The sequence below is a fragment of the Pseudorca crassidens genome, chromosome 2, assembly GCF_039906515.1.
Source record: "Pseudorca crassidens isolate mPseCra1 chromosome 2, mPseCra1.hap1, whole genome shotgun sequence".
Lineage (NCBI taxonomy): Eukaryota > Metazoa > Chordata > Mammalia > Artiodactyla > Delphinidae > Pseudorca > Pseudorca crassidens.
In genome coordinates, this window is record NC_090297.1 from 13569618 (window position 1) to 13595734 (window position 26117).

At 49.0% G+C, this 26117-nt stretch overlaps 1 protein-coding gene and 1 long non-coding RNA gene across 2 annotated transcripts in view; one reads left to right on the forward strand and one right to left on the reverse strand.

The window, feature by feature from the left end:
• The first annotated feature begins 2551 nt into the window (after positions 1-2551).
• Positions 2552-26117, forward strand: part of IGSF21 (immunoglobin superfamily member 21) — a 272330-nt gene continuing 248764 nt past the window's right edge. The window contains exon 1 of the mRNA XM_067722134.1: positions 2552-2582. Coding sequence (XP_067578235.1) covers positions 2567-2582 — 16 coding nt within the window. The 5' untranslated portion in view covers positions 2552-2566. The remainder of the gene's footprint in view (positions 2583-26117) is intronic.
• Positions 10636-20463, reverse strand: LOC137210040 (uncharacterized). Its single transcript, XR_010936248.1, has 3 exons — positions 19925-20463; positions 18451-18600; positions 10636-10916 (listed from the first exon to the last, which is right to left on the reverse strand). It is a non-coding gene; the product is annotated as an uncharacterized lncRNA (long non-coding RNA).

A 26117-nucleotide genomic window follows, 5' to 3' on the forward strand; every position in this document is an offset into this window, starting at 1 on the left:
AGTAGTTATATGTTAGCGATTTGGGGAGAAGAGAGATAACACATGTAAAGTGGCACCTAGTAAGCTCTCAATGAACATTGGCTTTGCTGCTGTTACCACTACTACTACTATTATCTGCTTTCCATTGGCACCTGGAGCAACGAGGATGCTGAAAAGGGCTCCTTCTTCTTGGGTTCCAGCTGCCTGGCTTAAAAAGGCATCCCCTTGGGCACCTCATGCCTTGAAATCCATCCACAGACCAAGCTTCTGTGTTGCCTGCCCCAAGCATCTCACAGAGGTGGGCAGACATATTTATAGTTGCAACTAATGCTGGTAAAGGGGTTGAGGGTTCACTAGGGAGTGGATGCTGCAAGACATAAAGAGGCAGGTCCATGGTCCCTGCATCGACGTCTTCCATCTCCAGGAAGGCGGCTGCTGGGGGAGAGGCGGAGAGTACACCGTGGGGAGTCCCTGTTCTGCTCTGGTGGGAAAAACAGGATTTGGGAGACCTGTGGACCTAGGGTCAAAGACTGGGTCTGACACCACGTAGCCAGGTGTCCTTGGGAAACGGTTGTGCTCTCTGAGCCTCAGTTTCTTCATCTCTAGAATGGGGACAATAGTTGCGTTGCCAGCTATAGTAGTGACGATTACACAAAACTGCCCTGCACAGAGTGGGGCTCAATGACCATTAGTGTTCCTTCCTCTCCTTCTCGGAGTTCAGGCAGCCCTGTAAGCAGAGCCCTGGCTTGGGCACCACGAAGAGGCAGACAATGGAGAGCAGCTGACGTAACCCCTCACCCTGGAGGAGCTCTCGCTCTGAGGGATGTGCCAAGCCCTGCGAGTGGTGAGCTGAAACCTTTCGCCATGGAGGTGACATCCTTTTGTCCTTGCCCAGGAGGCACTTGGGGCCCCGCTCCTCAGAGTGTGGTCCGTGGACCAGCAGCCCCAGCAGCCCCCAGGGCCTTGTTAGAAATGTGGAATCGAGCCCAGCCCAGGCCTCCTGCATCAGCATCTGCACTTTAACAAGATCCCAGGGGATTGGCGTCCGCAGCCAAATTTGAGGAGCGCTGGACTCATCCTCGTCTTCATGCTCCCGGCTCAGCATTGCCACGGGGCTGCCCTCTCCTGAGTCAAGAAGGCAACGAGGGAAGGAAAGGGCATGGTTACTTCAGACCCACAGAGGCGGAAGGAGATGACCCTGAAGGGGGCCACCATTTGGGATGGAGGTACTCCTTCTGGGATGGCAGCCTGCCTGCTACCCTCACACTCGCCGCCCCCGAGACCAGGGGCCCTGCAGCTCTAGGGGACCATGTCGCCACACAGCAAGCAGTCCTCAGAGGTCAGACCAGTGGAGCAGAGCCTTTGCTTCCCCGGGGCACATCTCCCATAAGCCTCCTTCCACCTCCCCTGCCCCTGCGTCTGAGGGGGCGAGCTGGGGAGACCGAGGCAGCAGGGACCAGCCAGCTGGTAATGAGGCAGATCCGCAGCCGCCGCAGAAGGCGTATTAAAGACGCTTGCTCCCACTTTAATAACCTGCCAGCCTGGGCGGCCGAACGTGGCTCAGAAGTTGTGGAGCAAGAGAGCCATTTCTTATTATTTTTAATAAAGAGCTTTTCATAACCGACTTCATCGGTGCTACTAACATGCCGCGTGTTTAATAAGACGACATGGTAACAAGGGGGCTGTCTTGTTACTCACTTGCCGAAGAGGCAGGAAGAGCTGTAGCCATGTCCACGCTCACACGCCAGCATGCGCCATGCAAGCGGAGTGGTCCAAACGAAGGGCTGCCTGGGCACACATGAGCACATGCTTTGGCACGTGCATGTTCTCACATGCGTATGCATGTCACACACATGCAAGTACAGGAACCTGAAGAGGGTGCGTGTGGACCTGGTTGTGTGAGTTGCGCAAACATGCACATGTGTTAAGAAAAGCGTGCATCCGTGCACACGTGTGGTTTTCCAGTCCACAGCATGGAGGGGAAAAGGTGGATATGAGCTCTGTTTCCCACCGATGCATGGGAATACTCTCCTAGGTGCCCTGAAGGGCAGTGGGATGGGGGATGGGTTGCTGGGATTCCCTCCTCCCCCGTGTGTGCCAAGCAGTGGCAGACAAGTGGCTTAGACCCAAGAGGGGTAGTCAGAAAGGAGGGCAAGGCCGGCAGGAGAGGGGAAGTAACCAGCCCCTAAATCTGCTTGCCAGGGGGGTTTCCAGAAACAGGAATCCCGTGCATTAGCAAGTAACTAAAGAGAGAGAGAGAGAAGGAAGAGAGGGAGATGGAGAGCGAGGCGGGTGGCCGCCGTGAAGAGTCATGACGGGGTCAGGAGGGGTACGGGGTAGCTGTCCTGTCTTCCTTTTTCAGAGACGCCTCTTTCACTCTGAAGGGTCTATTTCTGGATTCATCTCCTTCTGAGATACACACCCACACACACACGTAAAGTGAAAGCAATGGCAAACATGTATGGAGCGCCCACCATGTCCCAGGCCCTCCTTTTTTTCAGTCCAGTGCAGGGATTAGTTCATTCCACAACGTGGTTGTTGAGTGGGGTTGGGGGAGATCCCATGACCAGCTCTACAATCAAGGAAGATGATCGCTGGAGAAGGTAAGTGACTTGCAGTCAGGGCTGGGGATTAGCAGAGGTGGAAGGCAGAAGAAGTGGGAATCAAGGGCTAAGGGTTCAGAGCAGAAAGGAAAGGAGAGGGAAGAGGGGAAAGAGGTGCTGTGTGCCTGGAATGGGGTGGGGTGACTTTGAGCCAGAGGGATGACATGGGGGGTAGTGAGTTCCCGTGCAGGGTGATTTACACCCACTATGGCACTGGGTACCCGAGTCAACCTGGGAGGAAGGGAAGGATCAGTGGCCTCATTTTCTCGACTGAAGCCTGGGAAGTTTTGCCCCAGGTGAAGCCGCAGAGCAGGTGCCCCTCGCAGGCCTGCGGGCTCCAGCGGGAGGGGCGCACACTAGGGAACCCACAGTGTGGCTGCAGAGCAGGTGCCCCTCCCAGGCCTGCGGGCTCCAGCGGGAGGGGCGCACTCTAGGGAACCCACAGTGTGGCCACACACCTTCCGAGCTGGCTGCTTTCCTCCTGCTCCTTTGTAGGCAGAGCCCAGGAACAATAGGTCAGCAGCTTCCTTACAATGCTTGGCGACTGGTAACGAGACACCTGTCAGCCCACTCATCCCCAGGCCTCTGTGCAGAATAGATGAGAGGAGCTCTTTGCAGCGTTGTGCTGAGCGGGGATAAAGAAGAGAAGGGCAGGGGTGAGGGGGGGCGGGAGGATGATGAATAAAACCACCTACGTTTGCAGAAGAACAGAAGCAGTGTTTTCTGCCTTCTGATCTGTATGCCTCTGGAAATTGGGGGTCTGCGGGGGTCCCTCCTTGCATCTGTTTGAATTATGGCCTCTCCGCTCCACGCAGCTTTCTGGAGCTGTCATCGAACGAGCTCCCCAAAGGAGACATTGACAGACCCGGGAAAGGAAAAAACGATGAAGCCTCTGCCTTCTCCGGGCGGGGAAGGGGCGGCAGGCAGTTGGGGAGGGATCGACATTCTAGCAGCTGCAGCCAGCGGGGCACTGGGCAGCCCAGGCCCAGACAAAGACCCCAGATCCCTCCCTCCACCCCACGCTGGCCTCCTCCTGGCAGGCAGGTGGGCTGCTTTCCTGGACCCTGTTCAGAGTTGGCCTCGCACCTGCTGGGGCCTCCAAAAGGTCAGAGGCCACCAGGCTGAACTTGGGCCTTGAACTTTAAAGGGGACAGCTAGAGGCTACTGGGGGCTGTGTGTGGAGCTGAGGAAAATCAGGGAAGGGATTTGGATGGGACTGTGGTGCTAGGGGACAGTGGGAGATCCCGGGGACTGGCGTACAAAGATGAGGTATGGCGGCATTGCACTGTGGTTACCAACTCCGGCGTCAGCCCCTGCGGCTTACACACTGACCTATTTCCCCAGCTCTTCATCTCCCGGATCCAGCGGCAGCCCCGCTCCGTGGACTGAAACCAGCAATGACAAAGGGAATCTCTTAGGTTCAGCCCCTGGACCCCCCTGTTGCCCACTGCTCTGCTCTGCATCCAGCTTGGCCAGCCCGGCAGGTCTCAGACAAAGGAAAGGAACCTAGGGGTAAGATGGGAATAAAGACACAGAACTACTAGAGGATATGGGGAGGGGGAAGGGTAAGCTGGGACGAAGTGAGAGAGTGGCATGGACATATATACACTCCCAAATGTAAAATAGATAGCTAGTGGGACGCAGCCGCATAGCACAGGGAGATCAGCTGGGTGCTTTGTGGCCACCTAGAGGGGTGGGATAGGGAGGGTGGGAGGGAGGGAGACGCAAGAGGGAAGAGATATGGGGACATATGTATAGGTATAGCTGATTCACCTTGTTATACAGCAGAAACAAACACACCGTTGTAAAGCAATTATACTCCAATAAAGATGTTAAAAAAAAAAGAGACACATGTACTTATAAGAGCTCTTTGAATAATAAAAGTAGAAATTATTAGGGAAAAAAAATGGTCAGAGACAGGTTTGTCGACTGCAAAGGTGCCACATGATGCGACTACTTTTTTTTTTAACATCCTTACTGGAGTATAATTGCTTTACAATAGTGTGTTAGTTTCCGCTTTATAGCAAAGTGAATCAGCCATACATATACATATATCCCCATATCTCCTCCCTCTTGCGTCTCCCTCCCACCCTCCCTATCCCACCCCTCTAGGTGGTCACAAAGCACCCAGCTGATCTCCCTGTGCTATGTGGCTGCTTCCCACTAGCTGTCTATTTTACGTTTGGTAGTGTATGTATGTCCATGCCACTCTCCCACCCTGTCACAGCTTACCCTTCCCCCTCCCCATATCCTCAAGTCCATTCTCTAGTAGGTCTGTGTCTTTATTCCTGTCTTACCCCTAGGTTCTTCGTGACATACTTTTCTCTTTAATTCCATATATATGTGTTAGCATATGGTATTTGTCTTTCTCTTTCTAACTTACTTCACTCTGTATGACAGACTCTAGGTCCATCCACCTCATTACAAATAGCTCAATTTCGTTTCTTTTTATGGCTGAGTAGTATTCCATTGTATATATGTGCCACATCTTCTTTATCCATTCATCCGATAATGGACACTTAGGTTGTTTCCATCTCCTGGCTATTGTAAATAGAGCTGCAATGAACATTTTGGTACATGACTCTTTTTGAATTATGGTTTTCTCAGGGTATATGCCCAGTAGTGGGATTGCTGGGTCATATGGTAGTTCTATTTGTAGTTTTTTAAGGAACCTCCATACTGTTCTCCATAGTGGCTGTACCAATTCACATTCCCACCAGCAGTGCAAGTGTTCCCTTTTCTCCACACCCTCTCCAGCATTTATTGTTTCTAGATTTTTTGATAATGGCCATTCTGACTGGTGTGAGGTTTTTTTTATTTTTCTTTTTGCTGTATGGGAGCCTCTCACTGTTGTGGCCTCTCCTGTTGTGGAACACAGGCTCCGGAAGCACAGGCTCAGCGGCCATGGCTCATGGGCCCAGTCGCTCTGTGGCATGTGGGATCCTCCTGGACCGGGACACGAACCCATGTCCCCTGCATCGGCAGGCGGACTCTCAACAACTGCGCCACCAGGGAAGCCCCTCATTGTAGTTTTGATTTGCATTTCTCTAATGATTAATGATGTTGAGCATTCTTTCATGTGTTTGTTGGCAGTCTGTATATCTTCTTTGGAGAAATGTCTATTTAGGTCTTCTGCCCATTTTTGGATTGGGTTGTTTGTTTTTTGGTTATTGAGATGCATGAGCTGCTTGTAAATTTTGGAAATTAATCCTTTGTCAGTTGCTTCATTTGCAAATATTTTCTCCCATTCTGAGGGTTGTCTTTTGGTCTTGTTTATGGTTTCCTTTGCTGTGCAAAAGTTTTGCAGTTTCATTAGGTCCCATTTGTTTATTTTTGTTTTTATTTCCGTTCCTCTAGGAGATGGGTCAAAAAGAATCTTGCTGTGATTTATGTCATAGAGTGTTCTGCCTATGTTTTCCTCTAAGAATTTGATAGTTTCTGGCCTTACATTTGGGTCTTTAATCCATTTTGAGTTTTTTTTTTTTTTTTTTTGCCATATGCAGGCCTCTCACTGCTGTGGCCTCTCCCGTTGTGGAGCACAGGCTCTGGACGTGCAGACTCAGTGGCCATGGCTTATGGGCCCAGCTGCTCCGTGGCATGTGGGATATTCCCGGACCGGGGCATGAACCCGTGTCCCCTGCATTGGCAGGTGGACTCTCAACCACTGTGCCACCAGTGAAGCCCTGAGCTTATTTTTGTGTATGGTGTTAGGGAGTGATCTAATCTCATACTTTTACATGTACCTGTCCAGTTTTCCCAGCACCACTTATTGAAGAGGCTGTCTTTTCTCCACTGGACATTCCTGCCTGCTTTATCAAAGATAAGGTGACCATATGTGCGTGGGTTTATCTCTGGGCTTTCTATCCTGTTCCATTGATCTATATTTCTGTTTTTGTGCCAGTACCATACTGCCTTCATTACTGTAGCTTTGTAGTATAGTCTGAAGTCAGGGAGCCTGATTCCTCCAGCTCCATTTTTCATTCTCAAGATTGCCTTTGCTATTCGGGGTCTTTTGTGTTTCCATACAAATTGTGAAATTTTTTGTTCTAGTTCTGTGAAAAATGCCAGTGGTAGTTTGATAGGGATTGCATTGAATTTGTAGATTGCTTTGGGTAGTAGAGTCATTTTCACAATATTGATTCTTCCAATCCAAGAACATGGTATATCTCTCCATCTATTTGTATCATCCTTAATTTCTTTCATCAGTGTCTTATAATTTTCTGCATACAGGTCTTTTGTCTCCTTAGGTAGGTTTATTCCTAGATATTTTATTCTTTTTGTTGCAGTGGTAAATTGAGTGATTTCTTGATTTCACTTTCAGATTTTTCATCATTAGTGTATAGGAATGCCAGAGATTTCTGTGCATTAATTTTGTATCCTGCTACTTTACCAAATTCATTGATTAGCTCTAGTAGTTTTCTGGTAGCATCTTTAGGATTCTCTATGTATAGTATCATGTCATCTGCAAACAGTGACAGCTCTACTTCTTCTTTTATGATTTGGATTCCTTTTATTTCCTTTTCTTCTCTGATTGCTGTGGCTAAAAATTCCAAATCTATGTTGAATAAGAGTGGTGAGAGTGGGCAACCTTGTCTTGTTCCTGATCTTAGCGGAAATGCTTTCAGTTTTTCACCATTGAGGATGATGTTGGCTGTGGGTTTGTCATATATGGCCTTTATTATGTTGAGGAAAGTTCCCTCTATGCCTACTTTCTGGAGGTTTTTTTTTTTTTTTATCACAAATGGGTGTTGAATTTTGTCGAAAGCTTTCTCTGCATCTATTGAGATGACCATATGGTTTTTCTCCTTCAATTTGTTAATATGGTGTATCACATTGATTGATTTGCGTATATTGAAGAATCCTTGCATTCCTGGAATAAACCCCACTTGATCATGGTGTATGATCCTTTTAATGTGTTGTTGGATTCTGTTTGCTAGTATTTTGTTGAGGATTTTTGCATTTATGTTCATCAGTGATATTGGCTTGTAGTTTCCTTTCTTTGTGACATCCTTGTCTGGTTTTGGTATCAGGGTGATGGTGGCCTCGTAGAATGAGTTTGGGAGTGTTCCTCCCTCTGCTATATTTTGGAAGAGTTTGAGAAGGATAGGTGTTAACTCTTCTCTAAATGTTTGATAGAATTCGCCTGTGAAGCCATCTGGTCCTGGGCTTTTGTTTGTTGGAAGATTTTTAATCATAGTTTCAATTTCAGTGCTTGTGATTGGTCTGTTCATATTTTCTATTTCTTCCTGGTGCAGTCTCTGAAAGTTGTGCTTTTCTAAGAATTTGTCCATTTCTTCCAAGTTGTCCATTTTATTGGCATAGAGTTGCTTGTAGTAATCTCTCATGATCCTTTGCATTTCTGCAGTGTCAGTTGTTACTTCTCCTTTTTCATTTCTAATCCTATTGATTTGAGTCTTCTCCCTTTTTATCTTGATGAGTCTGGCTAATGGTTTATCAATTTTGTTTATCTTCTCAAAGAACCAGCTTTTAGTTTTATTGATCTTTGCTATCGTTTCCTTCATTTCTTTTTCATTTATTTCTGATCTGATCTTTATGATTTCTTTCCTTCTGCTAACTTTGGGGGTTTTTTGTTCTTCTTTCTCTAATTGCTTTAGGTGCAAGGTTAGGTTGTTTATTCAAGATGTTTCCTGTTTCCTGTTTCTTAAGGTAGGATTGTATTGCTATAAACTTCCCTCTTAGAACTGCTTTTGCTGCATCCCATAGATTTTGGGTCGTCGTGTCTCCATTGTCATTTGTTTCTAGGTATTTTTTGATTTCCTCTTTCTTCAGTGATCACTTTTTTATTAAGTAGTGTATTGTTTAGCCTCCATGTGTTTGTATTTTTTTCAGATCTTTTCCTGTAATTGATATCTAGTCTCATAGCGTTGTGGTCAGAAAAGATACTTGATATAATTTCAATTTTCTTAAATTTACCAAGGCTTGATTTGTGACCCAAGATATGAAGATAAGTAAGATATTCTTAATAGAGGGAAGGAAAAGAGAAAAAGAAAAAAAAATCAAAAGCGTGGTCACCTGGTCTACGTATCTATTTTGTTCACCATGATCCTCCAGCACTTAACACAATGCCTGGCAATAGCAGGTGGTCAACAGACATTCGTCAAATGAATGATAAAGCTAATGCTTCCATATTACTTATTAATTTAACTTACACATTAGCCCTATGAGGCAGGCTCTATTATTGACCTCGTTTCACAGATGGGAAATACAGAGAGACTAAGTAACTTGCTCAAGGTCAAGTGAATAATCAACAGAGCTGGGATTCAATCTGAAGGGTCCTATTAGAGTGTGGCCCTACTATACTCTCCGTACATACACTGTATGCAGGGACAACACATAGGCGTGTGCTAGTTCGCTTGGACTGCCATAGCGAAGTATTGCAGATTGAGTGGCTTAAATGACAGAAATGTATTTTCTCACAATTTTGGAGGCTAGAAGTCTGAGATCAGGATGTCGGCAAGGTTGGTTTCTTCTGAGGCCTCTCTCCTTGGTTTGTGGATGGCCACCTTCTCCTCGTATCTTCACGTGGCCTTCCCCTGGCGTGTGTCTGTGTTCAAATTTCCTATTTCTATAAGGACACCAGTTGTTTTGGATTAGAGTCCACCCTAATGATCCCATTTTAACTTTATTGCCTCTTTAAAGACCCTGTCTTCAAATGTAGTCACATTCTGAGGTACTGGGTTATTAGGATTTCAAGATATGCATTTGGTTGGGGGGGCAACATTCAGCCCATAATAAGGGGGTTCTGGGAATAGGTGGGGGATAAAGCTAGAGGGATGGGCAGAACTCAAATCCTGCTGGGTCTTTGCATGGAAAAGATACATCCAATTACATCCGGAGGCACAGGTTGGAACCTAAGCAGGATGACTAAGCTGTAACAGATGCTCTCAGACTCCTCTGTACAAGGATTACTTCAGTGGGACAAAAGGCTCCTATGGGTGCAAAATATCACCATCATGCAATTCTCCACATTTGCTTTGGCCAGGGATGGATGGATGATTTCTTTTTAACTGTAGCATGTGCAATATTTGAAAATCTAGTAGGGTTAACTGAACGTTGTAAAATTAACCAAACCACCCCTCCCAAACTAAATTGATAAATGGTGCAGTTAAACTAGAAGGCACCACTAATTACAAAGCAAGAAGAGAAACAATTGAAAATCACAGCTTACTCAAGAGCGCCCTGCTCTCTCTGATGACAGGGTATCCTCCCCACCCCTGCCACTGAAATGGGGGAATTGACACTGCTTGTGTGAGCATGTGCGGAGTAGGAGCTGTGCGATGCTGTCAAGTGTGTGAGGCAGCCAGATCCCTTGAAAGAAAGATGAATCTCAAGCCCAAGTTGATGGTCACTGTTAATAACGCACTGAGCAGGTTAGTAATAAATAGGTCTTAGTCTGATGTCAGAACAAAAGCTTGTGGAAACCTGAGCCATTTGCCTCAAAGAAGGAAAGGAAAGATCTGCATTACGAATTTCTTTCTGGCCCATCAACTGACCCTGGAGGCCTCCCAGTGAGCTACAATACTACTTTGAAAATCCCTGTGGTAGAGAAATATCTCAGATCCACCGCCCCCTGGCCTGCACCCCAGGGCTGTCCCATATAATACGGGCTTGATAAAAACAGAACATATTTCAACACATTAAACACATCCTCAGCAAGAGATGTAAGTACTTTCTAAGTCCATATTTTAAATCTCAAAGAAACTGAATGGCAACCTTCAACAATTTGTATGCCAGCAGAAAGAGTTCTAGACAGAGAGACAGAAGGCCCAAGGTCCGTTTGTCTGTCCGGACCCAGCTCAACCACAGATCAGCTATGCTTTAGATATCCCTTACCTATAAATGTGCTTATTTATACAATTCATGGCTAAGGTTCTTTAAGGTCTGCACGCCTGAGGAATATCTTCTATTACATGTCTTGATAATTTTCCCCGTTCACTCCCTGTATTAGTTATCCACTGCAACATAAGTTATCTCAAAATGTAGAGGCTTAGAACGGCACACTTTTATTATATCACTTTCTGTGGGTCAGGAATCCAGGTGCAGCTTAGATGGGTTCTCTGGCTGAGGATGTCAGGTGGTGCTGCAGTATCATCTTAAGGCTCAGCTGGGGATGGATTTGTGTCTAAGCTCAAGCCAGAGGTCATTGGCGGGATTCAGCTCCTCACGGATTTTTGGACTGAGGGCCTCAGTTTCTGATGAGCTATTGTCTGGGAGCCTCCCTCAGTTCCTTGCCACGTGGGCCTCTCCACAGGGCAGCTCACAACATAGCAGCTGGCTTCATCAGAACGAGCAGGGAGGGACCAGAGAAAGCACCTGCAAGACAGAGGTCACAGTCTTTTATAACCTCAGAGGTGACATCTCATCACTTTTGCCCTTTCCTACTCATTAGAAGCAAGCACTAGGTCTAGCCCACAGTCAAGGGGAGGGGATTACACCAGGGTGTGGAGGCAGGAGATGGGGACCACTGGGAACCATTCTAGAAGCAGCTCACCATACCTCTCCTCTCCACTGTTCTCTTGGCCTCACTGGGTCACCTGAGACCACAGTTCTCCTTCTAGGACTCTTATAAGATTCTCCACTAGAAAGAGGTCGAGAAGTGGGAATTGGAGACTTGGAAGAATGTGATGTAGGTCAGTCAAGCAAACCCCGTGGGGTAGGTGCACTGGGAGAACAATGCAGGGGAAACTGACAACAGACGTAGCCCCGTTACAATTAAAGGGAGTTGTGTCAGCCAATTACCCCATGGGTGTTGCATCTTAACAATGCAGAGAACTTGGGAGAAAAGGCAGTGTTTGATACACAACCGATTTGACTCTTTCTCATGCTTCATGAGACCTCTTGGCCCCAAGTCCTCCAACTCCAAGTAACACCTTCAGGAAGAGAAAAGACAAAAAAAACCCCTAAAGCCTCTTTAAGAAGGTGAACGGGGGAATCCTCTCCATGCCATAGGAGTGTCACTTTCTTGTTTCGGCAAGGTAGGGTTAAGTTCGATGCTTCCTGGCATGTGGAAGGGAAAAGCGGGATAAGGTTCGGTGGTCTTGCCTGTTGTATTGCCTTGGACCAGCAGTGTGAAGGAGCTGGGAACTCAGAGGGCAGAAAGCAAGATGCAGGACGTGCCTGAGAGCAACCTGACACATGTAAATATTTAGCTGTGGGTTGAACTCTGGCACTAGTTTGCCCTCATGAATGGGGTTTCACCACCCTACAGCCCCCAGTGGCAGGGCATGGGTAGACCAGGGCTGGGACCAGGGTGAGGGATCTGGGGCACAGTTTTAAAGAGGCCCTCACTCTCAGGAGTGCAGGACGACCCTAGTCGTGGCACTGGGGTAGACTAACTGCTCGTGTGATTATTTGTTCAATGCCAGCCTCTCCATCTACGTGGATATTCCATGTCTGTTTTCTTTCACCACTGTGTTTGCAGTGTTCCCTATGGGGTCTGGCTCTTATTTGTGGGATGAATGAATGAATGAGTCAAGGACTAAATCGATAACTCTCTACTGAGTGAGATTCCGTTCATCGGTCAAGACCCAGCTCAAAGGCTCCTTCTTGCTGAAACCTTGGATGTTGCCTGGGCAGCATTGAGGGCCACTTTTTGGCTTCCCATCATACCCCGTACTCCCCGCGCCAACCGCCACCACAGTGTGCCCATCAACATGCTATAGGATGGTACTTAAGAGCTTGGGTTCCAGGTTATACTACTTGGGTTCACATCCTCCCTCTGTCTCATTAGCTCTGTGACCTTGGCCAATTCGCTTAACTTCTCCAGACCTCAGTTTCCTCATCTGCAAATTGGGGCCACTAATAGTTGTGTCATAAGGATTAAAGACATGAATACTTGTTAACCACTTAGGATGTTGCCAGACACATAGTAAGTGCTCAGTAAAATCTTACCGCTCCCTGCATCAGCTCACTTATCACCCTGCACTGTAGGTATCTGCTTAATTGCATTGTGAACTCCTCAAGGGCAAGGGCTTCAACTTACTCATTTCAGTATCCGTTCTCCTGGCACACAGTGGGCTGTAATTCCTGATTCACTTAGTGGGCCACTCTGCCTAAAGCAGACATAATGGAGCCTTGAACTCTGAGACTAGCCCTGTGGCCTCTTGTCTCCCCGCTTCCATTCCCCAACACCCCTGCATGGTACAGATGCCTTGGTCCCTGGAGGTGCTTGGAAGTTTCTGGGCCCCCTGTTCCTCCCTCCTCACCCCCTCATTAATCTTGATTAGGGAGTCCTTGCACTGGAGTTAATTTTCTTGTAGATGCCTATCAGTCATGTAGCAAGGAATCTCTCCCAAGCTACTGAGGAATCAGAGTCTTGCCATGTTATTACTTAGCTAATTAGTACACAGACTTCTTTGGGGTGGGAGATGGGGGGAAGGTCAGGGAAGGTATCAGGAGAAAGGAAGAAAGCTGAGATTTCCAGGGGGATTGGGTGTGGGTGGTGAATCTCACAGGAAATGAGGGAAATGTCCTGCTCCCACATTCTTCTTTCCCTGGACTGGCCCCTGGAGCTCAGACTGGGGCATAGAGGGCTTTCCAAACTTGAGCCCAGTGCCCCGTGGGGTGGGACCACACAACCCCCTCCCCACCCTGTGCAGGCTCTGAGAGCCCCGGCTTACAGACGCAAAGTCCTGCTGAGAAAGGCAGAGGCCGGCTGGGCAGTTCCCAGGGCGTCTAGGGCAGCAAGCAGGGAGGATGGTCAGGGCCCAGCTGGGAGATCAGGAAGCCGGAGCAGAGGCAAAGCTTTCGCTTCAGCGCCTGCCTCCTCTAGGCAATTTGTTCTTCTGCTCAAGATTCAAATTCTAGGTGCTTCCCTGGTGGCGCAGCAGTTGAGAATCTGCCTGCTAATGCAGGGGACACGGGTTCAAGCCCTGGCTGGGAGTTTCCCACATGCCGCAGAGCAACTAGGCCCGTGAGCCACAACTACTAAGTCCGCGCGTCTGTGCTACGCAACAAGAGAGGCCGCGATGGTGAGAGGCCCGCGCACCGCGATGAAGAGTGGCCCCCGCTTGCCACAACTAGAGAAAGCCCTCGCACAGAAACGAAGACCCAACACAGCAAAAATAAATAAATTAATTAATAAACTCCTACCCCCAACATCAAAAAAAAAAAAAAAAGATTCAAATTCTAAAGAAGGAGATGGGTTCCCTGCCTGCCCCTCAGGGAATGAAAAGTGGGGCAGTTGTGACAGTCCCATAGACTGACACATGGAAGGATTAATTTATTCAAAAGAATTGAGCCCTGCTAGGAAGTGGGAAGATATGCTGGGCAAACAGGGCAAAAGGCCCCCTCGGCCTACCTTGTGAGCAAGTTTCCTTCTTTCATTCAACAAAGAAAGATGTGGTAGGTGTCTACTAGATGCTGCATCTTGGGGAGATCAGAGACCCCCCCATGCATCTCCCAGGGATAGCACACTCTGGAGGGCACACGGATCACAAGGTCCCACCAAGGATGGGAAGTGATCTGCAGTTTGCGGGTTGTGACATCCAGAACAATTTCAAATCCCAGTGGCGTCAGGACCAGGAAGGCAGCGCAGCCCAGCAGGTCAGGTGGATCTTGGCTACGGGCCACATGATACTGAAGTTCACATCTCTGGGCCTCACCTACTTCACCTGTAAGGGGGCTGTTTCCTGATTAAATAGGATGATGTGTACCGTGTATGACAAAGGCCTGACACACGGTGGGAGCCAGATCCAGAAGTAGGTCCGAGGGGTACATGTGGGGTTCTATCAGGGTTCAAGGAGGAAACCCAGCCAAAGACAGGATGAGGTAAGACAGTTTGGGAAGGTCCTTCGGGTTGGAGGGCACGAGAGTGCGTTGGCTGATTTAAAGGTGGGTGCAAAACAAGCTGCAAAGCCATCTTCCCGACTAGGTGCCTTTGCTGTGGGGTGTGTGCTTCCTCCATCACACTAGGCACTCTCCAGGGAGGGACTGTGCCTCGCTCCTCTGTGTGATGTTTAAGAGCACAGACCCTGGAGCCAACTGCTTCTGTCTGATTCCTTTTCCAGCCACTTCTTAGCTGTGTGGCCTTGGGTAAGTTACTTAGCCTCTTTGAGCCTCAGTTTTCATATCTATAAAATGGGCTGATGGCACCCAGCCTGTAAAACATATGTGTGTAAGGCCCGCATTAAGTATCTAATAAGTGTTCACCAGTGCTTTAGTCATTCATTGCCGCATAGCTAATCACCCCAAAACCTAGTAGCTTCAAAGAACAACATTTATTGTCTCCAAAGAATCGGGGGTCAGGACTCCAGGTGTGGCTTAGCTGGGCCTCTGGCTCAGGATGTCTCCCGGGTTGTAATCGGCCAAGGCTGCAGTCACAGCAAACGCGACTGGAAGAGGAGCCTGGAACCACTCCCAAGCCCTCTCCCGTGGTGGCTGGCAGCTTCAGCTCCTCATGGGTTGTTGGATTAAGACCTCAGCTCCTCATGAGCTGTCAGCCTGCTGTTGGCCTCCCTCAGTTCCTTGCCATGTGGGCCTCTCCACTGGGCAGCGCACAACATGGCAGCTGGCGTCATCAGAGTGAGCAGGGGAGGCCCAGAGAAAGTACCACCAAGACAGAAGCCACAGTTTTTTGTGACCTAATCTCAGAAGTGGCTCCCCATCACGATCGCCTATTCTGTCTGTCAGAAGCCAATTGCTCGGTCCAGCCCACATTAAGGGGAGATTACACAGGTGTGAACGCCAGGAGGCGGTCCTCCATCGCTGGGGACCTGCACACCTGGGAGGGCTGTGGGGAAGGGCTGGGGGAAAGGGACACTTTGTCTTTTCATTACCGTGCATCCTCAGCCCCTAGAAGAATGCCTGGCACTTTTGTCCAGACTATCAGTGGGGCTCCCTCGGAGCAGGAGCTGGAGAGGGAGGGGCCTTCTCTCCCCTCTGCCCTCCTTCGAGCAGCCTGACAGGGTTTTGCAGCCCAGATCCCAGAATAATCCCCCCAGGACAGCCTTCCCCACCCCCCAAAGAAGTCTGTGGTTGCATCGCAGTGGTTCACTCTGACCTCCCACTCGGAGGGAAGGCAAATCCTACCCAGAAGGAGATGTGTGAAAATTGGATTTGCTGCCAGGGTCAAACTTTGCAGTGCTTTATCCCAGCTGTCACCTGCCTTTGAAACAGAGAGTGTTTCTCCAACTGGTACCTCTCACTCGTGGCCCCTCCCCGCTGGAATCAGAGCCCATGAGTCTCAATCAGTCCCCCATCACCCAACCCCTGGCCATTTCTATGGCTTCTGCTCTGGCCCCCCGCCAGCCTCAGCTCTCTCTCTGGCCCTTGTGGTGGCCTCCTAACCAGTGTCATCATCTCCACCAGGCCCCCACTCTTTCCCATTTTTCACGCAGCAGCTAGAAGGGTCTTTCAAAAGTGCAAATCGGATCACATCGTTCTCCCTCTCAGAGCCCTCTGATGTCTTCCCATCACTCTGGAATAAAATCCCAACTCCCACCCATTCCCTGACCCTGTTTCCTCTCCTGTCGCAGCTCACCTTCTAAAACTCGCCCCAGGCACTGTCAGCCAGTTTCTGGAACACAGGAAGCTCTTCCTCCTTCAAGGTGTTTCTCCCTCTGCTCTTTGCAGTTCCAGCTCCTTCTGATCCTTCTTAACCAGCCAAATTGTCACCTCTTCAAGGAAGCCTTCCCTGATTGCACTATGCTCCCATCATTACTGTTCACATCATCTTGTTTAATTATGTCCTGGTATAGGTCACAACCTGTCATCATTTTGGTTTAGTTGCTAATCTGTTTATTGTCTGTTTTCCCCATGATAGTCAGCTCCATGAGGGCCAGGAGGATGTCTGATCGGTCACAGCATTGTCCCCTGGGTACCCGTGTGCTGTGGGACAAATGAATTCCCCCTTTCTGGAGGACTGCAGCAGTGGTCCCAGCCTCCCTTTCTGTCTGCCGGCTCACCCCCCGCCCCCCGCCGTTCCCCCTATACACAGCCTCCAGACGAGTCCAGGTAAAGCATAGCTCTGAGCACTAGACCTGACTGCCCAACATTATCCGGGGTACTTGGCTTCAGGTTCAAGGTTGGGGCCAATCATTTCCTAACATTCCCTTACATGTACACCATGCTCTGTTCAACTGGAATACATGTCTGCTGATTCCTGAACACTCCCTGCCCTTTTCTATCTCTGGGCTTAGGCTGGTATTTCTCCCTCCACCTGGAAAACATTTTTCTTCTTTAGAGGCAGATGTACATTCTCATTGCAGCTCAAGTCACCTCCCCCAGGAAGCCATCCCTGACCACCTCGGTTGGTGAAGAGGGTGGAACTTTGGGATTTGGAGTCAAGCCTGGATTCATGTCCCGGTTTTGCCATTTGCAGTGTGAGGCCTTGGGCAGGTAACCCCATGTGTCCAGACCTGTGTGGTGGGAACAGTCCTGACTGCCAGGGTTGCTGAATGAAACACATTATAAGAAAGCGCCTGGCCCAGGGCTGTTGCAGAATGGATGTGAGAGGCCCTTTCTGCGATTGCTGGTGACTCGTGATTCTCCCTCACACTAATTCTCCCCTCGATGCACATGGTGGTGGACTTGTCTTCCTCTTCCGCACTGACCATGAGCCACATCTAGGCAGGACCACACCTGTTCCCTCTCCATCCCCTTACTCTGCCTACCGAGGCGCTTGCTTTGCAGCAAGCAGGGTCCAGGGAGAGTTTGTTGAATGCTCTTGACCTTTTATCTTCTCTGGATATTGTTGCTTTATAGAGAAAGCAACCGGATACAATTGTATGCTCATTCATTCATTCATTCACTCATTCACTGAGCTTCCATCATGTAAACAAGAGAGCCACATTTCAGGGCTCTGTGGAACTTGCTTTCTCCAGTTTTGGAGCTGCCATCATTCATTCAGTCAACAAACATCTACCAGGACTAGTGTGTGGGTGCTAGCTGCCTCACTAAAATCTCCAGCCTCTTAGCAGTGGTTAGTGGTGGCCAAGGACACGTGGGTCCCCCTTTCCTGTATCTGCAAGTTTTCTGAGCATCATTCCTTCCAGCTCCTCTCTGTGCCTACAGGGAGGCTCACGAGATGCAGGAGCCACGCGGGCAGAGGACTGTGAAGTCTGCCACGATCTGCTGCAGCCCGTGAGGGCGGCAGGGCTTCCCTGCCTCCCAGGCTTCTGTGCGCCTTCCAGCCTCTCTGATCGTGCTACCACCTGCAGAGGTAGCTGGGGGTGCCTGGCAGGCGATGCCACGGAGCCTCTCTCTTTAAAGAGAAGTGACCATGCAATCCAGCAATTCCACTTCGGGGTATGTATGCAGAAGAGCTGAAAGCAGAGTCTCAGAGAGATGTTTTTTGTACACCCGTGTTCATAGCGACAGCCAAAAGAGGGAAGCAACTCAAGTGCCCAACGACGGATGATTGGATAAACAAAATGTGGTCTATCCATACAAAGGAATATCATTCAGCCTCGAGAAGGAAGGAAATTGCGATACGTTCTACAGCATGGATGAACCCTGGGGATATTATGCTAAGTGAAATAAGCCAGTCACACTAATAGACAAATCCTGTGTGATTTCATTTGTATCAGGTACTTAGTCAAATTCACCAATGCAGAAAATAAAGTAGTGGTTGCCATGGGCTGGGGGGAGGGGAGAATGAGGGGTTATTGTTTTATGGGGATGTAGTTTCAGTTTTGCAAGATGAAAAAGTTCTGGAGATGGGTTGCACAACAATGGGAATAGACTTACTACTGGATCATACCGTTAAAAATAGTTAAGATGGTACATTTTATGTGATGTGTACTTCACCATAATTGAAAGAATGTTTAAAAAGAGAGACAGAGGGGAGCAGAGAAGCCCTCTGGGAAATAACACTTGCGTAGGTAGGGATAGCCCTGTGGGATCTGACCTTGGCCTCTGAGTGCCACCTCCTCCTGAGAGTCCTCCAGCTTTGACTTCTACTCCCGTCAGTCTGGCCAACCGTCTCCTCTGTCTCAGTAGCCCGAGTGTGGATGCACCTTCTTTCCACAGCTGACTGAGACTGGTGCTTCCAGCTTTCCTGAAAACAGAAATAAATTAGAAAGAAAATAGAGAAAAATCAAACCGGAAAGAACAGGATTCTGATCCAACAGCTACCAACCTGCTCCTCCAGATTCTGAGCCCTGCCGATTCCACGTGGGCCACCCTCTGACAGCCTCCCTAATTCTCCATTTACAAATCAAGATGGTTTTTTCTATCATTTAAATCATGCTGGGCCACCACTGAGCCCCTTTCATTCTCACGGCCACGGCTCCCCTTGTCCCCGGACCTCCGCAGTATCAGAAGTCTGCCCCTACATTCCCTGTCGTGCTTGGGGGGCTCCCTCCCGGCACACTGATGTCGGTGACACTGGGTAATTTCCTTGTCCAAGCCAGCCTGGTCTCTGGGCCCTTACACTCGGCGTTTGACCTCCTGGCTTGTGCCTCCACTGGACCTTCAAGTTACAGTCTCAGGGCGTTTCCTCGTCAGCTGCTGAGTCTTCCTACCCAGGGCTGTGGAGCCCAGGAAGCACTTTGGGGGAGGAAGGGGAGCAGGCACCGAGCCCCTGGGCCCTTGACCTTGCTGTTGGCCTCTGGGATGACTCAGTCCCTGGGAAGAGAGCAGCCTGCTTCCCTTCCTGATCTTCCACATGCTGGGATGTGAGTTCAACGGATGAGAGGTCAGAGCTCAGCATCCTTTGACCCCCTGCCCCTGACCTTGACCATTAGAGAGTTCTCACTGCTCTACAATCCATCCTCTACCGGGGCACATCCCCACCAAAGCCTTTGGTTTTTCTCTCTCTCTGACTCTGGAGGCCTGGCAGATGAAAGCCATGACCTCTCTGCTTCAGCCTGTGTGTGATGGACAAAGTCTGGACCCAGGTTTCAGAGGCATGGATGGCCTCACCAACTCCCTTCAGGACGACAGGCTCATCCCCACCAGCGTCACCATGGGGCGGCTTAGAGGGACACACCGTGGGATGGCGCATCCCCCAGCCCGAGCGTCCCGACCATCCCTAGCGGCAGGCAGTCAACCCAGAGACTGCGATTCCCTTAGGGCCACGAGAGGAAAGTTTGGTCCTACCGCTCGTTCAAAGTTGGGTCCCAGCGCTCCCTAGCCTGTGACTGTGCACACGTTCCTTAACCATTTTGAACTTCAGCTTCCTCATCAATGAGCAGGAATGACACCACCCCCAAGGTGTCACTGTCATGTCCAAATGTCATAATATATATAAAGCACCCAGCCCTGTAGCAGGTCAACACATGCTGTTTCCCCTCCTCCTGTCCATGACGGGTGAGGCAGCCTGCAACCTCTAGAGCATCCATTGCCTGTATTACCAGATACGGTCTTGTACTTTCACTAACCTGTTCCAAATGAATGGCTGGGGAGGAATAATGATAAGCCTCTTACGGTTGTATATTACAGTTCTCAGAACCCATTGCAGATTCTTCATCGTATTTGTTCTTTCAGAAAGACCTGGGAGGCTGATTAACAGGGCAGGCATGATTAACCCCATTTTTGTAGACATCAGCGCTGAGAACCAAAAGAGGGAAGAGGTCTTTATCCAAGGTCACACAGCTGGTAAGTAGCAGAGTTAAGATGAGATCACAGATCTGTCCTTTTTTGAAAAAAATTTTGTTCTGGAAAGTTTGCCAAGGTAGCACCTGGTTCTCAGGAGCCTGTGAGGGCACAGTTGTAAGGAGGATGGGGCCGGCGATACTGGTAAGGGCAGCACCTTCCGACCCCGCGGAGCCTGTGCGCTGGTTGAGCTACGTGCCATGCTCCCTCACACTCACATCGAGCCTGCCTTCCAGAGAGACACTGAAGGGCTTCTGAGCATCTCGTGCATATTTATATGACTGCGTGCACGATAAAAATAAAACGACTTCACCCACCGCTGAAACGCAACCGCGCGCGGCGTGAAATATGGGGCTTATCGAACAGCGACAAGGAAAGCTCTCAGGAGAGGCTCCTGTCCCTCGTGACACTGCAAGGGGGCAGCTGGAAGGAGGTGGAATTCAATTATCTTGATAAGTAAGTGTTCGACTCGGAAGCAGGAAGATGAGTGGTCCCCAGGCACCCAGGACGCCCTCGAGCCTCCCTGGGATGGAGAGCCGGTCCTGCCAGAGGAGACGGTACTGTCTCAAGAGGAGCGTGGGCCCCTTCACACGCACCCCTCAACCTCACTCCCCGAGAGGCAGCCTGCAGGCCTGCCCCTCTTCTCCTGGGCCCAATGTTCCACCATGTACTGCTTCTTCCTGTAAGGGAAGGTGTCAGGAGGCTTCAGTGATCTCACACGTTTTGGAGCAAGAACCAGCACCTCTGTCTCTGGTCCATTCAAGGCAGCCCTAGTTAAGAAGGCAAAATCATTCTTGAGAAGCTGAGCATCTTTTCTGGCCATTCCAATCTTTCGACAGTATCTTGACTCTGTTCTGATTCCTGATGCTGAGCCTTGCTCTAGATTTAGACTTCTGGGTCTCTCCATCCCTCTCTCCCTCCTTCCCTTCCTTATTCTCCCTTTGCTTTGCTCATTTTACCACCATACTCTTAATTCCCTGGGGCAAACACAGAGAAGGCATCTAACACAGACTTCCAGAACTACTGACAGCTAAAGCTAAGCCCTGGGACGTGAGTAGGAGCCAGCCAGCCTAAAGGGTGTACATGGGGTACATGGGGGCAGGGTAAGGGAGATAGGAGTAAGGAGGCTGGGGAGGCTGGAAGGGTGTTTCAAGCAGAGGGAACAGCATGTATAAAGGCCTAGAATCAAGAGAGCTTAGTGGGCACTAAGAACCGCAGAGGTGGGTCCAGTGTGGAGATGAAGACCCTTGTAAGCTGTTCCAAGGGTGTTGGCTTTGGTCTTCAGGCCATGAGAAACCAGTGAAGGATTTTAAGGGGGATGTCCCGACCAGGCCGTAGTCCTTGGTGTGCCCGGGTGACCTGGGACGTGGATAGGCGGGCGTTGTGCTTTATGTGCAGGATAAGGTCCAAGGAATTGTCCAGGAGTCAATTCTGAGGAGACCCAACTGTCCTTCCTTTAGTGTAAGCCTGCATGGGGTTAGGACTGAGGTTACAGCAGGAGCTGGGGGGCCTGGGAAGGCATCTGGGAAGGAAGAGCCAAGTGAGCAGGCAGGTGGGTGCAGGACCCTGATGGTGAAGAGGTTAGGTGAACAGGGGCAGGTGGGCAGCCCTGAGGTTGGCATTCAGGCATCTTGGTAGTGTACCCATCCCTGATGACCGTGAGCGCCTCAAGGGCACAAGCTGTGTCCTTCCGCTTCTGTATCCCTGGCACCCAGCTCAGCACCTGGTCCAGAGGAGAAGACGAATGCATATGCGTGGCCTCAATGCCCTTAGTGGAGGTGGACACCCATTAGAACCACTTATTTAAGGGCACTAGAGTAATGCCTTTAGAGTTTGGGACCCCTGTTCCTGTGCTTCTTGGAGCTGTCATGCCCCCAAAGCCTGGGTGCCTTCCCTTGGAATCACACAAAGCTTCAACAATGCCTATGTGTTTCCCATCGTCCCTCAGCATCCCTTTAAAGGGATGGATAACTTTGAGGGTTGAGGGTCCCTCTGTGCTTCCCAATACTCTCCAGTTCCAGGGAAATATTCCAGACCGATTCACCAGCTGTCTCTCTGCAGAGTCAGCCTTTTGACAGGGAAAATGGAAAGAAGGACAGGAAGCTGGGCATGGCAGAACAGGGGCAACATAGGAAGGCAGGGAGGGGACTGGCTTGGGCGTTAAGGGGTTAGCGGGATTGTTTCTGTCAATCAATAGTTGGGGAGAAAAGGGGGGGAATGAAGAGCATCTCTGCAGAGATGTAAAGGTTACAGTGATGACAAATTTCCCTCTGTGGGCTGGGAAAGGACCAGTCAGTGTAGAGTGATCTAATGTCAGGAGACACAGAATCTCAAGATGGGCAAGATGTGTCCACGTCATTATTGTCAAAGCAGGTTTTTAGAGTAGTTTTCATTGTTCCTTTGCCACCCCATTCATTGCTTTCTGTGGTCTTCAAAGACCCTTCCTAACCCCACAGCTTTAGCTCTCTACACACCCCCAGACTCACTTCCTGGACCACCTGTTGCTCTCTGAATGGCAATCTCTGTTCCATCTTTGTAAGGAATGGTGCACACGGCTCTGCCCCCAAAGCTTTTCTCTAATGCCTAGGCATCCTTCAGGTACAGGGTATCTGCTGCATCAGTAGCACAGGAAGGGAGAAAGAGAAGGACGGTGGAGGTAGATTCATGCCCAGCTAAGACATCACCTGTCAGGGGCCTCAGGGAACTAGTTTGGCCTTTTGCCTCTTAGAAATGGGAACTTTGAAGCCCAGAGAAATGGAATCATCTCCCTGTACTATAAATTGAATTGAGATTTTCCTCAAATGTTTCAGGACCTAGAAACTCAAGACAGAAATCAGGCTGACGGGGAGAGGAGGGAATTGTCAGGTCTTACCAGATGGCTTTGTAATTAACCAGAGCATTTTCATTACAAAGACCTTTTACTCACAACTGAACAACTAGCCTGGTTAGCTAGCTTTTCCTTCTTTGCTTCCTGGCCTCTCCAGTACTGTGACTCAGGCCTGAGCAGAGTGGCACTGTAGGTGCCAAGGGGCCAAGTGAAAAGTGCCCAGAACTTCCAGAGCTTCCATTATGACCTGGGAAGACAAGACACACAGGTGAGCCAACTGAACAGAGTATTACTTCCGTGTTGTGCAGACTATATGCACCTCAAATAGTGAGAATGCAGGGAGCAGACAATCTTGCTTTGGGTCTCAATTTTCTCATCTGTAGTATTATGGACCCATCACACAATTGTGACTAAGGACCTTACGTATATATGTTTGTGACAGCATGCCTCATTGTAAGTATACTAAAGCTTAACGGGCTCTTGAAATAGGAAGCTGGTTTGTTTTACATAATATAGGCCCTCACACTTAAAAGGTTGTAAAAATAGAACAAATCACATATTGGATGTCGCCACCTGTTGTCTATGGGTGGTATTGCGGCTTGGCAAGGAAAGTAGAAAAGGACTGCTCCAAGGGTGACCTCGTAAGATTCCAAGCCAGACTTGACAATCATGGAGACAAGAGTCCAAAGCCAGGAATAGGCTGCCTAATGTTGGAGAATGCCATAGAAGATAAGTGAATTGCAGATCCTGTTTACGTTGACCTTTGTCTTTGGTTCGTGGTCACGGCAACCGCCGGCTGAGTCCCTTGAGATCATAACCCTGGAGTCTTCATCCACCCCTCTCCACTGCAAAGTGCAGGAAGCTAAGGATGAAAATAAGGAACCACAGAGTGGGGTAATTATAGCATCCTATGGCTGCTTCGGTCATGGGTAATAGCTACAGCTAATATTTATTGAGTGCTTACATCATTTGAAGGATTGTCTTATTTAATCAGTGAGGTTGGTACTCTTTTTTCCCATCCCCATTATACAGATGAAGAAATCAAAGCACAGGGAGGTTAAATAATTTGTTTGGGTTCTTACAGCAAATCCTTCCTTCCTTCCTCTCTTCCTTCCTTCTATCCTCCCTCCCTCCTCTCCTTCCTTCCTTTCTTGCTTCCTTCCCTCCCTCCAACAGTTATTTCCCGAGTGTTGAAGATGAGATTTGGGTCTAGACAGACCAACTCTAGAGACCACGCTTTTTGCCACGCTCCTGACTACCTCTGTTGCTACCTTCCAACTATGACTAACACCTGTGAGTCCAGGTCTCTCATTCTTAGCAAATTCAATGATATGGGAAAAAGTACAAATCTTGCGGATGCTTTCTAATCTCGATTCATCTATACCCTCCTCCAACCATGTGCTCATTAACCCATCAATCCATCTGTCTACACACCCACCCACCATCACCCATCCACCCTTCTTTCCATCTTTCCATCTGTTCCTCCATCCCCCCATCATCTACCCACAATCCACCCATCCATTCATCCATCTATCCACCCAGTAATTCTCACATCCATGTATCTATCCATCAAAGATCCGTCTAATCCTTCTCTTAGCCATCCATCTTTCTATTCATCCATTCTTCCTTCCTTCTATCCCTGTCTTGAGCACCTACCACCTGCCTGGCACAAGTAATAAAGAGATGAGTCAGATGTGGTCCTTATCTTCATGTTCCTTACAGTTTCAGAAATACATAAAAGCAATATGACCTTACGCAAGGGGCCTCACCTCTCTGTGTCTCAGTTTCTTTGTCTATTCTATGGGGTTAAAAACAGAGCCTTCCTCGTAGGGTATTGAAGAGGATTCAATGAGTTAGTACAAGCAAAATACTTAGAAAAGTACCTAGTACATAGTAAGCACTCAATAAATGTCATCAGTTGTCAGTGGCTATTTTTTTTCTTATCATCATCATCATCATTACCATCATCATCCTTATCACAACTACTATGGTAATCGAAGAAGAGATCAGAAGCCTTGTCCATGGTCAGAGCAGCATCTCCCATCCATCCCATGACCTACAAAACTCTTGATGTGAGATATGAAAAGGTATTTATGCAAAGAGGGTTCTGAAGCCAAACAAGTTTGAACTTCAAGTAAATAAAACCAGAAAACTCTGCAGGATTTCTCATAGCCTTTAAATGCTCATGTGAATTGTAAATCTCCAAGATGTGGAGAATGAACTAACATACAGCATTTCTCAAATATATTGAACCACTGAACCCTCTTTCAAAGAATGTTTTTTTTTAAATTTTAATGTTATCAAGTGTTTTTCTTTTAATTTATTACTTTTATTTATTTATTTATTTTTGCCTGCGTTGGGTCTTCATTGCTGCACGCGGGCTTTCTCTAGTTGCAGCGAGCGGGGGCTACTCCTCGTTGCGGTGCGCGGGCTTCTCATTGCGGTGGCTTCTCTTGTTGCGGAGCACGGGCTCTAGGCGCGCGGGCCTCAGCAGTTGTGGCTCGCGGGCTTCAGTAGTTGCAGCTCGCGGGCTCTAGAGCGCAGGCTCAGTCGTTGCGGCGCACGCGCTTAGCTGCTCCGTGGCATGTGGAATCCTCCTGGACGAGGGCCCGAACCCATGTCCCCTGCCTTGGCAGGCAGATTCTTAACCACTGCGCCACCAGGGAAGCCCCTCAAGGAATGTTTATTACAAACTTGCAAAACAAGTGGTCAGTGGGGCCCAGTTTGGGGAATGCTGGTCTCCAGTGTCAGCTTGGCCTGCTTCTCTCACCCTCCCCACCCCCATGCTGTTCCCCAGATCTTAACTTCCTGTCCCTACTCCTTCACATTGTCCAGCTCCTTTCTCTGGGCCTGTGGTGCTGAAGCTCATTCAGCAACCACAGCCTCAGATTCCCCATAGACAACCTGCCAGTCTCCTCCCAAGCGGAGACAAGCTGGTTGAGTCCAGGTGGGGCTGAGGTCCATTAAAGACACAGCGCTGGACTTAATTCCAATCAGCCAACTCCGTATCGATTTGGGTCACTGGTGTTAAGGTGTCACTTTCAGTTGCGTTTAATTTAAACAAACAATAAAAAACTCGGTGTTGTCTGGGATGTAGCCTGGGGGATGTTTAATTCCCAGCACGCAGAGGCAGAGGGTAAGGTAAGAAGGAG